The 15,503-nt window shown below is 38.7% G+C and overlaps 1 protein-coding gene across 5 annotated transcripts in view; it reads left to right on the plus strand.

Moving 5' to 3' along the window:
- Positions 1 to 15,389, plus strand: part of Kat2b (lysine acetyltransferase 2B) — a 102,599-nt gene extending 87,210 nt beyond the window's left edge. For 2 of the 5 annotated variants that reach the window (XM_063256998.1, XM_063256997.1), the window contains 6 exons: positions 2,065 to 2,208; positions 7,287 to 7,401; positions 8,846 to 8,882; positions 9,124 to 9,187; positions 9,284 to 9,368; positions 13,407 to 15,389. In XM_063256998.1, coding sequence (XP_063113068.1) covers positions 2,065 to 2,208; positions 7,287 to 7,401; positions 8,846 to 8,882; positions 9,124 to 9,187; positions 9,284 to 9,368; positions 13,407 to 13,600 — 639 coding nt within the window. In that variant the 3' untranslated portion in view covers positions 13,601 to 15,389. The remainder of the gene's footprint in view (positions 1 to 2,064; positions 2,209 to 7,286; positions 7,402 to 8,845; positions 8,883 to 9,123; positions 9,188 to 9,283; positions 9,369 to 13,406) is intronic. The other 3 variants (XR_010050073.1, XM_063256999.1, XM_063257000.1) reach the window with 3 other exon arrangements.
- The last annotated feature ends 114 nt before the right edge of the window (positions 15,390 to 15,503 follow it).

The raw sequence follows: 15,503 nt of genomic DNA on the forward strand, positions 1-15,503 counted from the left end.
TTTGTTGTACTTTGCTCTTTTGCTGTTGAAAATACAGTTTTTGAGAACTATTTATTTGTAATGACTAACTTCAGAAGTTTAATGATTGCATAAAATCTATTAACTGCTTTCTAATACATATTCTAATATGGCTAAAAAGCTTTTCCTCTGATAATTCATTCTGTGTATTTTGGGGCATACATTTGTGGTGAAATATATGCCCCTATATTAGAAGAAGAAGATGATGAAACTCATGTAAGAAGTCTATACCATGGACTGTGCCAAGGGCCTCTCCGCATATTAGGCACGCAGTCCACCACTCAGCTACGTCCCCTGCCCTTTTTGTTTGGAGACAGTGTCTTGCTAGGTTTCTCGCTCAGACTTGTGATCCTGCTACCTCAGCTTTCTGAGCAGCTGAGCTTACAGGTGTATGCCACTACGCCTGGCACATGTCAGAAGTTTTAGATTGCAGCTGTGTTGCAAAGCGTAACCTTTTTTGGGGGGGGAAAGGGAGCCTACTGGGGTTTAAATCCAGGGCCTTACATAAGCACTGTACCTCCTCCTCAAGCCCCAAACCCCTCTGTCAGCCTTTACCCACGATTGCTGTATGATTTCTCTCTGGTCCTCTTAGAGGATGATGGCAGTAATTAAATAACTTTTGCTGAGAGGTGAGGCAAGAAACCATTGGTCATAATTCTAAAGTCTTAAGTAATTTTCTGCAAATAACCAAAATACTTTAAGGAAAATTTTAAATTATAAATAGATGGTTTATAGTTTTGAATATATATCCTGTAGCACTCTTAAGTATGTAAATCAATAACATTGTTCTAAATTTTTTAAAATAGCAGTATATTCTATTGCAAAGCATTTAATGTCACTGTAACAGTGCCACATTGGGATGGTCTAGAAGGATTTTTAAAAAATGTTTTTGGTCTAAAAAAAGAGATTTCATTTCTTCAGTACCAAGGTTCTAATTGCTGGTGTTTATTTGTTGGTGTGGTATTAGGAATTATGCCCAAGGCCTTTGCACTGAGGTACATCCCAGTTTTTTTATTCTTTATTTTGAGATACAGTCTAGCCAAGTTGAATTTTTCATCTTTTTTTCTTTTCTTTTTGAGATGGGGTCTCACTATGCAGTTCAGGCTGGCCTTGAGCTAACTTTGTAGCCCAGGCTGGTCTCGAACTTCCAACTTCCCACCTCAGCCTCCCAGAGTGCTGGGATTACAGGTGTGAGCCATCACGCCAGGCTGAACTTTTCATCCTCTTGCCTCACCCTCCCAGTGTGAGAATTACAGGTATGTACTATCATGCCTGATTCCTTAATTGCTGCATTGTTTGCTAAGTTTTCATTTAAAATTTAGATCATTGTTACTGATTTACTAAGAATTCTAGATGTCTATCCTTCCCCAGTATGAAATTTACATCAGTCTGTCTTGTTTACTTTTCTTTTGTTGTTGAGACAAAGTTCCTGACCCCCAAAATGAAGGAAGGAAAGGTTTATTTCTGACAGTTTTTGGAGGTTTCAGTCCATACTCAGCTGGCTTCAGGGCAAGGTGGCAATGGCTCTGGGGCACACTTCATGGAAGCAGCCAGAGCAAAGGGAAGAAAATAAGCCTCTTCTGGCTTGTAGCGTCCCCCCTTCAGGGGCAGGTGCAGCACTAACAAAATCTCCTTGCCCTCCTCTTGGACAGGATGAGGACATTTACAAAGTAAGAACCCTGGATCCCTGCTGAGTCTCTCAGTTTAAACTTCTAAACTTCTCAAGTTGACACAATGTATCAACCATAACACAGTAATTTGTTTTATAATTCAATGCAAAATTAACCCTAATTTTTACTTAATAATGGCCATTTCCATTTCAAACTTCTAAGTGTGTATTTTATTAGGGTCATTTTTTGAAGTGTTAACTAGCCTCCTGTTTGCACTGTTCAGTTTCTGATGTTCTTGAACTTCATGGCTGATTTTCAAGCTAACCCCCTGCCCAGCAGCATGATGAGACTTAAAAGGGACATACTTGGTTCCTCCTTCGTTCAGTGTGTTATTTCATGCCTGTTACCCATATCAATGAGCTGATTTGCTTTCTAGGGTTTCTCCAAAGAAATTAAAATACCTAAAACCAAATATGTTGGCTACATAAAGGATTATGAAGGAGCCACTTTAATGGGATGTGAACTAAATCCACGGATTCCATACACAGAATTTTCTGTCATCATTAAAAAGCAGAAGGAGGTAAGCAGGTCACCTTGTGTTTACTCATGACCCTTATATCCAGGCCAGCCTTGGTTGGGGTGGGCAGTATTTTAGCGTTCTGTGTACAGGCCTGCTAGGTACCATGGTTTTACTGTGATATGGGTAACCTGCCTCCTTTCTAGATCACACTTCTTAAATTGGTGTAAAATTCAAAATGTGTGAGCTGGGCGTGGTGGCTCACGTCTGTAATCCCAGCACTCAGGAGGCTGAGGCCTGGGTTACAAAGTGAGCTCAAGGCCAGCCTGAACTGAATAGCGAGACCTCGTCTCAAAAAAAGACCCCCCCCCTTGCAAAAGTGTAAAAGACAGTGACTTATTTTCACTTTAACTTCCAAAACCTTAAGTATTCTGGTCTCAACCATCCCTCTGTATGATTTGGGTATGCATCATTGTTGCCCCCAACTAATGTGTTTTGAAATTTTTAGTTTTTTTTCCTTTTTTTGCCCCCTTTCCTTTTCTCCTTGAAATAAAATGAATTTGGGGGAAAGAAAATTACCCCTCTCAATCTTTTTTATTTTGGTATCTGAGACTGAACTCATGACCTCTCACTTGTCAGGCAGGGCTTATGCCTTTTGCCTTGGTGCTAAATCCCTGGCCATCCCTCTCAATCTTATCTGTCTACTTTCATCCCAAACTCCTCCTCCACAGGCTATTCCTGATGGCTTTCACCCCCTTGGTCCAGTGCACCTGCAAATCAGACATCTCAGCCTCTGTTCTAGTTCTTCCTTCAACTTCTCCAGCATGGGTTTGACCTATCAGTTTGAGTTTTTCATTTGTAGGCAGTTATCCTCATGTGTATTGATCTCTCCTTTTGCACTGTAAGTTCTGAAGACTTATCCCTGTAAGCATTAGTGGTTTGCTGTCTTATATTAAAGCGGCATCTTATGCATATGAACTAAAAGAGAGTCAGTAAGTGGAAAGATGGGTAGATTGGAATACTTTTGGTAGGAATTTTAAATTTCTCTATGGAAGAAAAACTAACAACATAAAAGGAACATAGCTGGGGAGTACACAAAGGCTGATTACTGTGTGAGTGACGCTGTCCTCTGTCCTCGAAGCCCAGGTGCACCTCCTGCTCCCTGTGGTTCGCTGGAGTTTGCAGCTGTGTCCTCTCCCATCAAGCTCACTGTACCACTGCTATTCAAGGCAGAGCGCCTTCGCCTTACAAGTAAATAAGAGAGGCGTCTGTCCTAAACCCATCTTTGTTTTCTGGTTTTCATCCTTAATCCCAGCTCTTAGCTACTTGTCAGGCTTTACCCACGCAACGGCCATAAAGCTTTTTACACGGAGTGGTGCATCTGTGTTTCTGAAGGAGTTGGGGAAAGATGCATTCTTTTTTACATTAGAAAATAAAAGCAGCTTTTTTTGTTTCTTGGTCAGAGATGTCAGTGTAAGAGAACATTCTTAACTTGGCAAGAGTTAATAAAGCACAGCAAGCCCCTCTCCTGTCTCCAACCCACCCGAGGAGCAGGCTTTCCTCATTGTTCTCTTCGGGGCTTAATGAACAGCTCTGGCCTCAGCGGCACATTGTTCGGCATTAGAGGCTGCTGGCCAGCTAAAGCCATCACTGTGCTGTCAGCTGCTTGTCCATTAGTACTCTGCCCACAAGCAACAATTGATCCCCAGCTCTAGCTGAGAGCAGGACTCCCTTGGCAGAGGCTGCACATCTTACACGATCTGTTAGGCCTCCCTAGCCACAGGGAAAGCCAGCAGCCTGGAGCTATTTTAGATGACTTGCAAAGCAGCCAACTCTTAGATGACAGCTCCCTCCCCGTTTCCTTTTGGTTCCCTTCACCTCCTCCCCCTTCTGCTTACAGCTTATTCTCACACATACAACTGAATGGAGGTTTGAGGTCTTGAGCTGAGAGCCTGGTTCTAGCCCTGAAAAGAGACCTGCATTCCAGGTGTGGTAGGGTGGTACTCTTAGAGTCTGGGGCAGGGTGGTTGCAAGTTCAGGGTGGTATGTAAAACTTAGTAAACCTGATCTCAAACATAAGAGCTGGGGATACGGCTCAGTGTGGAAGCACTGGGTTCAATGCTAGAAAGAAAGAGGTAGAGGGCCGGAGGAGGAGAGAGAAAGGGAAAAAGAAAAGAAAACAAAACCCAAGGTCACCAAAATAATATATTGGGATGCATATGCAGATTGAGTATCCCTTATCCAAAATGCCTGTGGTCTGCGGTGTTTCAGATTTCGATCTGAAATACTGAAAATCTAAAACTTCTAACTAAAAAAATCCCTTGAGTAAAGTAAGGAGTGAAAACGGAGAACTCAGACTATGTCTACTGGGGATTTTCCTAGTCCTTACAGGCTGCAGGAGCAGAGTAAGTTGAAGAAGTCATTAATGGAGGTGGAGAAAGGAAACAGAAGAGCTGGGCAGGTGGGTCAGAGTAGAGGGTTGAGTGTTGACGCAGTGGGAAAGATGGTACCTTCAGGGAACTGGTTCAGATGAGATGGCTTTGTGAGAGACCTGGAAGTTGGGACTGGACAATCTTGTGATGGAATCAGCATGAGCAAAGACGCAGGCCGGTTAAAAGTAGATTGATGGGCACTTGAGTAGGTGAAATCACTGGGCATGTGGTTGAAAAAAGACAGTATTTGAAAAGTCAGTTGGTTTCTAATCAGACAGAGGGCTGTGTGTGTGTGTGTGTGTGTGTGTGTGTGTGTGTGTGTAGCGGGGCACAGATCAGTTTAAGGATGGTAATTCTGAAATATTAATCTACACAAAGGACTGAGTTTGGAGGAGCCAGAGTAAGGATGGGTAAAATGAATGTTTTTTATTTGTTTGGGTTTTTTTTTTTTTTTGTAAGGGGCCATACTAAAACTTGGGAGGCACAGTAGAGATGGGAACCTTCTGCCCTTCCAGGTCTTTGGCGGGGGCAGCAGTAGGTAACAGAACTGAATCCATATTAGAGGAGATGAAGATAAGAACATACTTTTGCATGGAAGGTTCTGATTTTGAGGTTGTTGAGTGAAGACATTTTTTAGGGGAGGGAAGATCAAATGTTAGAACACAAAATGATCTTTAGAGGAACAGAATGCTTAGGAGGCTTCTCATTTTCATAGCTCATTTTCAGGAGCCCAGTTTTCAAGGTGCTGCACAAAGCGTGTGAAAGCCATCAGGTGAATCATTACATTGAAGAATCTTTTATTAAGAATAGAAAACTTAAAAAAATTAAAAAAAAATTTTTTTTTTCCTGTATTGGAGATTGAAACCAAGGCCTTAGCTACAACTTCAGCCCTGCTCCCCAACACTCCGTTATTTCGAAAGGGTAAGCTGTCCACACTAGCGTGGATGTGCTCATCCTGCCTTAGCCTTTCAGTGCTAGGATTTTAGATGTGTGTCACCACACTAAGCTAGAAAACTTTTCAAAGTGAAGTACAGTCCACAGTATATTTTCTGAAGGTGTTCATTTAAAAAATGCCATTAGGTTTGCTTTCTAAAAGGACTTGTACTTATAAATAAATTAAGGGAAAATAGCCATTCAGATCACTGTGTCCAGCATTTGATATATGAATGCTCAGAGTTGGAATGGTGCCATGAACGTAAGACACTCCAATTTTTGAAATCTTTATGATAACAGGATATAAAATATTGCCTATTTTACCGCTATTGAATTACAGGTTACAATATTTTGGATACATTGTAGGTAAATAATTATACTGTTAAGCTGGCATGTTGATACATGCCTGTGACCCCAGCACTTGACAGAGACTACATACTGAGTTCAAGGCCAGTCCAGAAAACATGGTGAGATAATGTCTGAAAAATCAGAAAGAGCTGGGAGTGGTGGCATGTACCTGTAATCTCTATACTTGGGAGGCTGAGGCAGGAGGATTGCTGCAAATTCTCAAAACTAGTGTAGATTACATAGTGAGATCAGGAGCAGCCTGAACGATACTATGAGACCCTGTGTCAAAAAACAAGTATATGAACACACATACGAAAAGTTAAAATCAATTTTATCTGTTTCTTTTTTAGCTGATTAAAATGTGACAAGATTGGGGCTGGGGATTTAGCTCAGCGGTATAAGTGCCTGCCTTGCAAGCAGGCAGTCGTGAGTTCGATCCCTGGTACCGATTAAAAAAAAAAAAAAAAAAAAAAAAAAAAAGTCACAAGATTTCCAGTTTCAGAAATGGCTTATATTGTATTTCTTATTAGATAGTAGTCATCTAGATTTACCAGGATTTACTAGTTTTATTAATTCTATAAAATTCTTTGTTTAATTGTCAGGATTACATATTCATATTGTATTAATTGCCAGCCATGTGTTTGAAATTTAAGCAGTTAAGAACTAGAAGTTGTGTTTTCTTTTGTGAGTTCAGTTAACGACTTCTGTTTTGTTTTTCCTTTCCAAAATTTAGTTATGATACAGTTAATTTAATTTTAGGGTGGTGATTTTTGAGGATTTTGTTTTTAAAGAAAACCTGCAATACCTTAGAATTACGTACTGCATTAGAAATTACAAAATAAACATCTCTTAGAATTTGGTGACTTGTGGCATGGTTGTGTTGCTTACAACACTGTATAGTTGCTTTTTGATGTAAGTAGCATAGGTTGGAGATAAACCTTGGGGAGCTTAGATAATAGGAAGGCTATAACTCTTGTAGGATTTTGAAACTTTGTGGAGTATTCCGTCTGTCCCTCTAGTCTGAAAGGAACAGGTCTGAGTTATGAGTAGAAAAAGGTTCTGCTTAGGCAGTGAAAATGCTCAGGGCTGTTTTCTGGTGAATTCTGCCAAAGGTTCCTCAGGGAACCAGGTCAAGAGAAGAGTTCTTATCCTAAATATGAGAGGTGGGAGTTAGAAGCACTGTGTTCTTCCCATGTTACCTTTTCTGAATAGCAGGGACAGGTAATCTGAAGATGGTTGTGTGCCTGTCACTCAATGGCGCTGTAAAAGAATGGTTTTGTTCTTTTGCTGTTAAGTAGCGTTCACTTTTCTTCCCATTTTGTTAATGAAAAAAGACGTTTAGCAAAATAATTCTTTAAGCTGGCTGACTTGACGGTGTCCTCACAGAGATGTCTTTCACTAAACACACTTTCTTCCTCTACTTTACAGATAATTAAAAAGCTGATCGAAAGAAAACAGGCCCAGATTCGAAAAGTCTATCCTGGACTTTCATGTTTTAAAGATGGAGTTCGACAGATTCCTATAGAAAGCATTCCTGGAATTAGTATGTATACACTTTTTTATAAAAGCAAAATCTTTTGGTAGTGTCACGAGTCCTGTTTGAAACAGTTTTCACAATGCAGTGATTTGAAAAGAGACGCTGCCCTTCCTGATAACATCTGTGTTGCTTCTGGTCTTTAAGGAGTCAGTGAATGCTTTCCTTTTACTATCTTTTCCTCCTCCCACTTCACACAAACCAGAGGTTGTCTTCTGTATTTTAAGCAGCTAACATCCTCCATTTATTAAGAGCATGGCGTTTGTAACACTGCCAGGTACTACCCATGTGTAACAGTGAAACAGAGAAACTCTGTGTTTACAGCTGGATAAACTGAGTCTCCGAATGGTTGTGTCCTTTAACCCTAAATGGCAGCTGGTCAGCAGTGAAGCAGTCCAGCAGATGTCCTCCAGACGTCTTATAGTGTGTGCCATATATCACCATCATCACTGGAGCTACAGAGATCCATCACTGACTTGGTTTCCAGTTAAAATGAGTTGCTGTGTGGGGGAAAGTCACAGCATTTGCTTGAAGTTCCTTATTTTGCACCATCTCCCTAAGACTCCTTGTCTGTATGTTAGAGAGGAGCTGTATTGGGCTAAGCCAGTTAAGTTTTTTTATATATCAAAAGCTATTGGTAATTTTATTTGGTTCAAATCTACATTGTTATAGACTACTGAAGATTTAATAAGCAAAACAAAATGAAACAAACTGAAATTCTCCAGAAAAAAATAAAACATTATTTTCACAAGATAAATCATTGTATCTATTCTAGAAGGAGGAGGTCTTATTTTTATTGTTGAAATCAGAGATTCTGCTTCCTTGTGTTGTCATTAGTGATTAGTAGTATCATAGCTAGCTACCATATCATTTATTGTCTATTTATGTCAGGTACCCTTTTCTTTTTCTTTTTTTAAATATATACCAGCTAATCGCAAAAGGGATAGTTTCACCTAAGTTTTAGAGTCTTTTATAGCCTGGTAAACAGAGGCAAAGGTTGTGTTATTTGGGTAATTTAGTTTTTCAAGAGAGCAGGAAATCAAATCTAGATATATCAGCTCTCTATTTTGAATTACAAGCAGTAACCTGGCCAAATAAAATAGAGATCGGAAGAGCGTTTGCTCTGACTTACAATAACGGCTTGACTCTTTCATGCGGTGGTTAGAAAATAATTTGACTTACTGCTTAAACATATAATACTGGATTATTTTTCTCTGAAAGATTGGAATTCATGCTTTAAAAACACTATATAGGGCAGTTTTGTAAGTTTGGGGAATTTGTATTGTGACCTATGTAAAGAAGTGAATAAATGCCATTAGTTTCAGTCTGTTTCCAAAAATAGACTTTTATTGAGGCATGGCTATAATTTATTACTCTTTTGGTAAGTATTAAGTATGTTATTCTCTTGACCAAAAGCAGTTCTCATTTAGTGTTTAATTTTGTTGACATATAGGAGAGACAGGCTGGAAACCGAGTGGAAAAGACAAAAGGTAAGTAGATGGGCGAGAGGATGTTAATGGAAGTGAGTTTTTCCCTTACCAGCAATTTAGAGAAAAAGGGCAGACCAATTATAATCAGTAATACAACAGTTGGTGGGTTTCAATTTCCATAAAATGTTCTGGAATGGTTCCAATTTTAGGTTTTTGTAAAATGAATTGAATAATAATCAGCTGGCAAGAGAGTAGTAAAAACTAATCCTTGCTGCTTGTTGTTTATTCTTTTCCTTTCAAGTAAAGAGCCCAGAGATCCTGACCAGCTTTACAGCACGCTGAAGAGCATCCTCCAGCAGGTGAAGGTGGGTGTTCTCTCTGCTCACTTCATGCAAATATTTTGAAATGATTTCCCCAAGTTAATTTCTATATTAGATACTTTACTTTTTTCTTTACCCAAGAGCCATCAAAGCGCTTGGCCCTTCATGGAACCAGTGAAGAGAACAGAAGCTCCGGGATATTATGAAGTTATAAGGTTCCCCATGGGTAATGCCATTAAAATTTTCTAAGTATACATTTAAAATTCTCTGGATGACAGTGTGGGGGACAAATGGTTGTTGAAGTGGGTTTGCGCTGTTCTCAGAGTGGGAAGTCTGTCATGGGTGTTGGGATTCCGTGTGTCTTTGGAGGGCAGTGAAGCCAGAGCAGTGACCAAGGAGCATCGGATGGACTCTGCTCCTTACAGCCGGTCTACGGCTGTCTTTGCAGTGGGCGCACTGCACACCCAGCTCAGCAGTCCAGGTGGGGGACTGATTGCTGACAGCAATGGATGTGGGAGTTGGTTGTTTAGACATAGGCATGTTCATAATCTACCTATTTTTTTGCAAATGGATAAGCATCAGATTTTGTCCTTTTTATATGTTTGGGTATATCATAAATGGCTATTTCTTTTAAGAATTTTTCAAGATAACATGAAAGGTAGATTAATCTGTGTGACTGCTTTACTGTCAGTGGAAGAAGTTGTAGTCAGTATAATTCTTGGTGTTCATGCTTTTGATGGGTACTATTCATGTTACTATGATTATTATTATTATTGTGTGCATGTGTATGGCACAGGGGTTGAACCCAGGGCCTTTGCATTAAACTACACTCCTGGGGCTCCTCTCCCCTTTTCTTGTGTTTTTGAGACAGGGTCTCACTATGCAGTTCAGGCTGGCCTTGAACTCACAGGAATCCTCCTGCCTGAGCCTCCTGAGTGCTGGGATTCCAGGCGTGCATCCATGCACAACCTCACCACCATGCCCACCCCTGGCCCTTTTTATATTTTATTTGGAGATAAGATCTTGTTAAGTCACCAGGTTGTCCATGCTGGGCTTGAAGTTAATGCAAACTCTGTTAGCTTTGTCCTCCTCCAAATACAAAAGAAGATGCTTTCAGAAATGCATAATTGCAGAATTTGATGCTGTGCCTGAGCTACGGTGCAGGGGTGATGAATTGACAGCCCCAAATTAAATCATTTTGTAATACACAGATGACAAGTAGCTGAAATGAGAGTCTTCTGTTACTGTTGTACTTGTAATCTGTTCCAGAATGTAGAAGGAAGGATGAAAGGGATCTACTTGTTCCTCGGTGGTTGGGAGTTATTTTCCAGTGTTTACTGTGGCATTAATTTTCCACATTATATGGAGTTACAGTAATGATTTAAATAGCCTCTTTGCATTTTATATTTACATGGTTTTGTTTCCTTCAACTTTCTCCCTTGCTACTATATATTGTGCAAGAAAGGGGGGATTAACTGAACTCAAAATTCTGAAAGGGTGATTTGCAACTCAGTTTCTATTATGTGAAAAATATTCTCAAATTCTTTGTGTCCATTTCCTGCGTTCAGTTAAGTGTTTTTTTTTGGTACCGGGGATCGAACATGCAACCTTGTGCTTGCCAGGCAGGTGTTTATGCTGCTGAGCTAAATCCCCAGCCCTAGTTAAGTGGTTTTTTAGATGTCCATCTTGTGGAACAGCTCGGCATCTTTTGTGGTGTCGTTGAGCCATGACCCTAGCCTCCTCTTGGCCTCTTTAGGAGACCCTCATTGGAAGCTGTTGAGTTTTTGGAGAGAATAACTCCTTTTAGTCCCTATCAATACCTACTGTATAAAGAACTGCAGTGGTAGGTCTGGTGGATCCTGTCTGCTGTAAATTATTCACTGTATGAGAAAGGTGTGAAGTGCTGTCTGTATAGTTGAGTGCTCTTGAAGGGAAAATTGACCCTACTGAGCAGGGCCATTGATGACTAAGTTAAAATAGTAAAGGTGCCTTTAGTGGACCAGTGATTGTTTTTCTTGGGTGCTTTCAGATGCTGAGCAAATTATGTAGTCCTGCCTGTAAGATGTTATGTATTTAAAGCCAAGACTGATGAGTCAATAATTTTAATTTTCCTATTAATGCTTTCGTGGGTTTTTCTAAAAATATTTCTTCTGTTTTCCCAGTTCGGAGTACTTTTTTCTCAGATGGATGGTGTCCAGCTTGTTTCACATAGGACATTGTCTGAGAGTGGTCAAACCAATTGTGACTTCTTCCCTGGGGCATGGTGGGCAGGGTTTTCGTGTTTTCCTAGAAGTCACAGGCTGGAAGGGGCAGAGGGAATGAAAATAGAAGACTTTAGTGGTGTCTTTAGTTGGTGCCACCAATATTTAGTCATGTTTTTAACCCTTGCCACTTAGTCCATTGAAAGACTTGAAGAAGGCAAGAAGAAAGGTGCCAGGTACGGCTTTAAAATAGAAAGGAAGGATTTAGACCTGATTACAATTACCCATGAAGGTCCACTTGCCTGTTATTCTTGCTTTGTTTCTGCCCCCCACACTCCTAAAAAACCTTTTACACCAACTTCTTTGTGTTAAGTTTTGTGTATTTTTTCCCTCCTTTAAAAAAAAATTTTATTTTGGCTGCGTGTTTCTTTTAAAACATCGTATACCACCATGGCTTCCCACGATGCCCTTCCCTGTGTCCCCAGGATGTGCTTTTATCTTGGTGTTTCCTCTTTACTCGGCAGAGCCAGTTTCTCCCTTACTCTTCACTTTTTCAAGAAAACTGCCACAAAAACATCATGGATGGAGATATATAAATTTTTTTTCCTCCAGAGCTAGGGATTGAACTCGTGATCTTTGCACACAGCCACAGCCCCTATTTTATTTTTTATTTTGAGACAAATTCTAAGTTGTTGAGACTGGACTTGAAATGGTGACCCCTTGCCTCAACTCCCAGTAGCGAGGATTGCGTCTGTAAACCACTGTGCTTGGCTGGGCAGCGTATCTTAAATGGGAGGCTTTTAGCTGGAAGGAATGAAAACACTGAATTATACTTAGCGTGACTATTTCATCGCTCTTTCTTTCTTAAGCTAGAGGACATCCTGAAGTGTTTAGTTGCCTTTGGGTGAGATAGTAAATGGAGAATTTATAGTTTATTATTTTTTTTATCTTAACACTTTCAGACACCCCCTCCTTCACCCCAAGGGCTCCAGACTGTGTCAGTTAGAGAAGAAAAATTGAAATTTGAACTTAGACATGTAATGACACATACTCCTTTAGAGTTAGGATTTAAAAATAAGCAGAACAAGATATTTCAAGTGGGGGATTTAGGATTTTATTTTTGTACTTTTTAAATTATGGATTTAGAGTTTTGATGCAAATTAATTTTTCTCATTGTACATAAATTTACTTACCTTGTTAAACGATAATGCCAGTGTATTTGGTTGTAAATTTCTTTTCCTCTGGACAGTTTAACAGTACAATGGGAATTTGGGGGTACTGGTATTTCTTTAGTCATCTTTATTTACTTTTTCCACACATAGTTGATATGACTATATTTTTTAAATGATAGATCCATACTTAAAAGACAACTAGGCACTTACAACCAAATTTTAGTGACTTTTAATATGCACAGAATCCTTTAAATTGATCTTGAGAGTGAGGAAAGCCAATTTGCAATCGTTAAAGCTTAGATGAGGTACTGTTCTCATTTTTAGAATCATACAACCTAAAGTGTGTGTGTGTGTGTATGTATATATATATGGAAAATATTTTTCTACATGTCTCACAGGTTTGCTTTAGAAAAAAATAGGTTGTTAGTTTCTCTATTTTAATCCTATACATAGCACCAAAACAATTGTCAGTTTTAGCACACTCAATATGATTGTTTTAGGTAATTAAATGTTTCAACACGAACATTCCACCTGCTCTACTCTGTGTAGATGGGCCTGTTCTGTGTAATTCTGAATGAATAGCTCACATTAGTCAGTTTTATCTTTGCTTGTCTACTTAGCTTCCTTGTGCTCAACAGAGGATTGGACCAGATGAATATTAATGGTTTCTTTAATATTAAAATGGCTCTGCTTTTACACTAAAAAAACCCTCTCAAAAGAATGAACCTAAGTTTTAAGAACTCTTTTCCTTGATCAGAATTACTTATCTAAAAGGTACTGGGATGATACAAATGTAATTAAACCAACAATATAGATTTTTTTGGTCTTGTTTTTGTCACCCAGTGTTTAAATGGAGTCAAAGATTGCTAATACTTTTTTTTTCCTGTGCAGATCTGAAAACCATGAGCGAACGCCTCAAGAATAGGTACTACGTGTCTAAGAAATTATTCATGGCTGATTTACAGCGTGTCTTTACAAATTGCAAAGAGTACAACCCCCCTGAGAGTGAATACTACAAATGTGCCAATATCCTGGAGAAGTTCTTCTTCAGTAAAATTAAGGAAGCTGGATTAATTGACAAGTGATATCTCTTCCCTCGGCTTCTTAGAAACTCATCAAACAGTGTGCCTAAAGCAAGGTGGTTTAGTTTTTTTTAAAAAAATTGGACACAATGTTGAAGAGACTTGTAATAATTAGCACTTTTAAAAAACAAAAAACCTCCTTTTAGCTTTTCAGATGTGTATTTAAATTGAAGTCATAGAATATTTTTATTTTATGGGATAGATTTTGTCTATTTACTATATTATGAAATTTTCTATGGCATGTCCATTAGCCAACTAGCCCATAAGAGATGATCAGGGTTTCCTCAAAACCTGTATGTGAGGAAATTGCACACAGTACCAAGATTTGGTGGAATCTAGAAAAATTTCAGACCATGAATGTTTCCATTTTTTTCTAATGGAATGTGAGAGTTTTATTATATTATGAAGGACTGAAAGGAAGGGATACATGAGAAGCCTGTAAAAAGTGAAATACGTGATGTCTGAAGTCTCTTTGTAGACTTTTTATATATATTTTTAAAACACTCATCTAGATGAGGTGCTTTGAGCAGTTCTGAAAAATGCAGTTTGACAAAAGCAACTGCTTTGATTCCTAAGGAAGAGATTCTAAATAATGCAAACTTTTTATAAATCTGAGGTTTTGATAATTTGTCTACCTACAAGTTTGTGAGCGCATAACCACTATTTCTACACAAATGTGTGATATTATATTTGATTTTGCTTATGCAGGCCATAAGTTCCAAAACTTAATTTCCCAGGCCATGAAGGCATAAACTTGAAAACACTTGAAATTGAACCAAGCTTTAATAGGAAAATATGTACAGTCTATGTATGTATCAACCTGGTGAGTCCTTATTCTAGTAAATGAGGACTTTTTTTCTGTAATAGACACAACCATATCAGTAATGTATATGTAAACCTTTTTCTCCTTTTGCATCTTCAAAATGTTTATTGCCTATGGTGAATTAAGTTCCTGCCAAGGTTTGCTGTCAGTATTTGAACACCTGCATTGCTATATTCGATTCAGGTTTATCTCACTAAAATGTCATACCCCTAATTAATTATCCTGGTGTGGGATTCCAGCTCAGTGCTTGGGATGATTTCCTGATTACACTACATAGGAAAGTTGTCCATCATTTACTGCAACTCTGGGAAAACTAATAAACAACCACATCGACTGTCTCGACACTAATTTTTATGATACAAATTTATAGACTGATTTTTGTAAAAGATGAAGTTTTAAAAGTGTATTTAACTTATGTTTTGTATCAGCATAAATTAAAATGGGTCATTCACCATTAAAAACATTTGCTGCAGATAATCTGCATGAAGGAAGATACCTGCTTGTGGCTGTTGGGTTGGAAGTGTTGCTTTTAATCTGTAAGAAATTTTCAGAATGCTCACACTGAAAAATGCCTCTTTTTAAGTACAGAAAACCACACTGAGTGGTGTCTAGATTTCTAATGAAGAATGATAGTTTCAATTAAGTATCTCCGACTGGTGTTAAACAGAGCTGTGTAGCGGATTTGCTGAAGCATCTGTCCAGCTTGGTATCCTGTGAAAGTTTGTTATTTTCTGGGTAGACATTCTTATAGAATATTGTCTTTAAATCAGATTGTCTCTTCTATATGAAAGCATTTTTATGTTTTCTAATTTAAAAATTAATATTTTCTTATAGATATTGTGCAATAAAGCTGAAGTAGGATGTGTGGTTTTTGCAAACGCTTTAACAGCTGATAAAAATTTTACATTTGTAAAATTTAATATATTATACTGGTACAAAATAGTTTTAAATTATATTTTAAAAAGTTCACTGTCTGGTGTGTTTTCTTCTGATAGCCTGAGGACCTGGTGCTGCCATTGGCAGTGTCTTTAATCCTTAGCTCTTAAACTTTGCTGAAGATTGTTTGGAATTGTTGACTTTTCT

The sequence above is a fragment of the Cavia porcellus genome, unplaced genomic scaffold, assembly GCF_034190915.1.
Source record: "Cavia porcellus strain 051 isolate PalLab524CR breed Dunkin Hartley unplaced genomic scaffold, mCavPor4.1 scaffold_10, whole genome shotgun sequence".
NCBI classification, from domain to species: domain Eukaryota; kingdom Metazoa; phylum Chordata; class Mammalia; order Rodentia; family Caviidae; genus Cavia; species Cavia porcellus.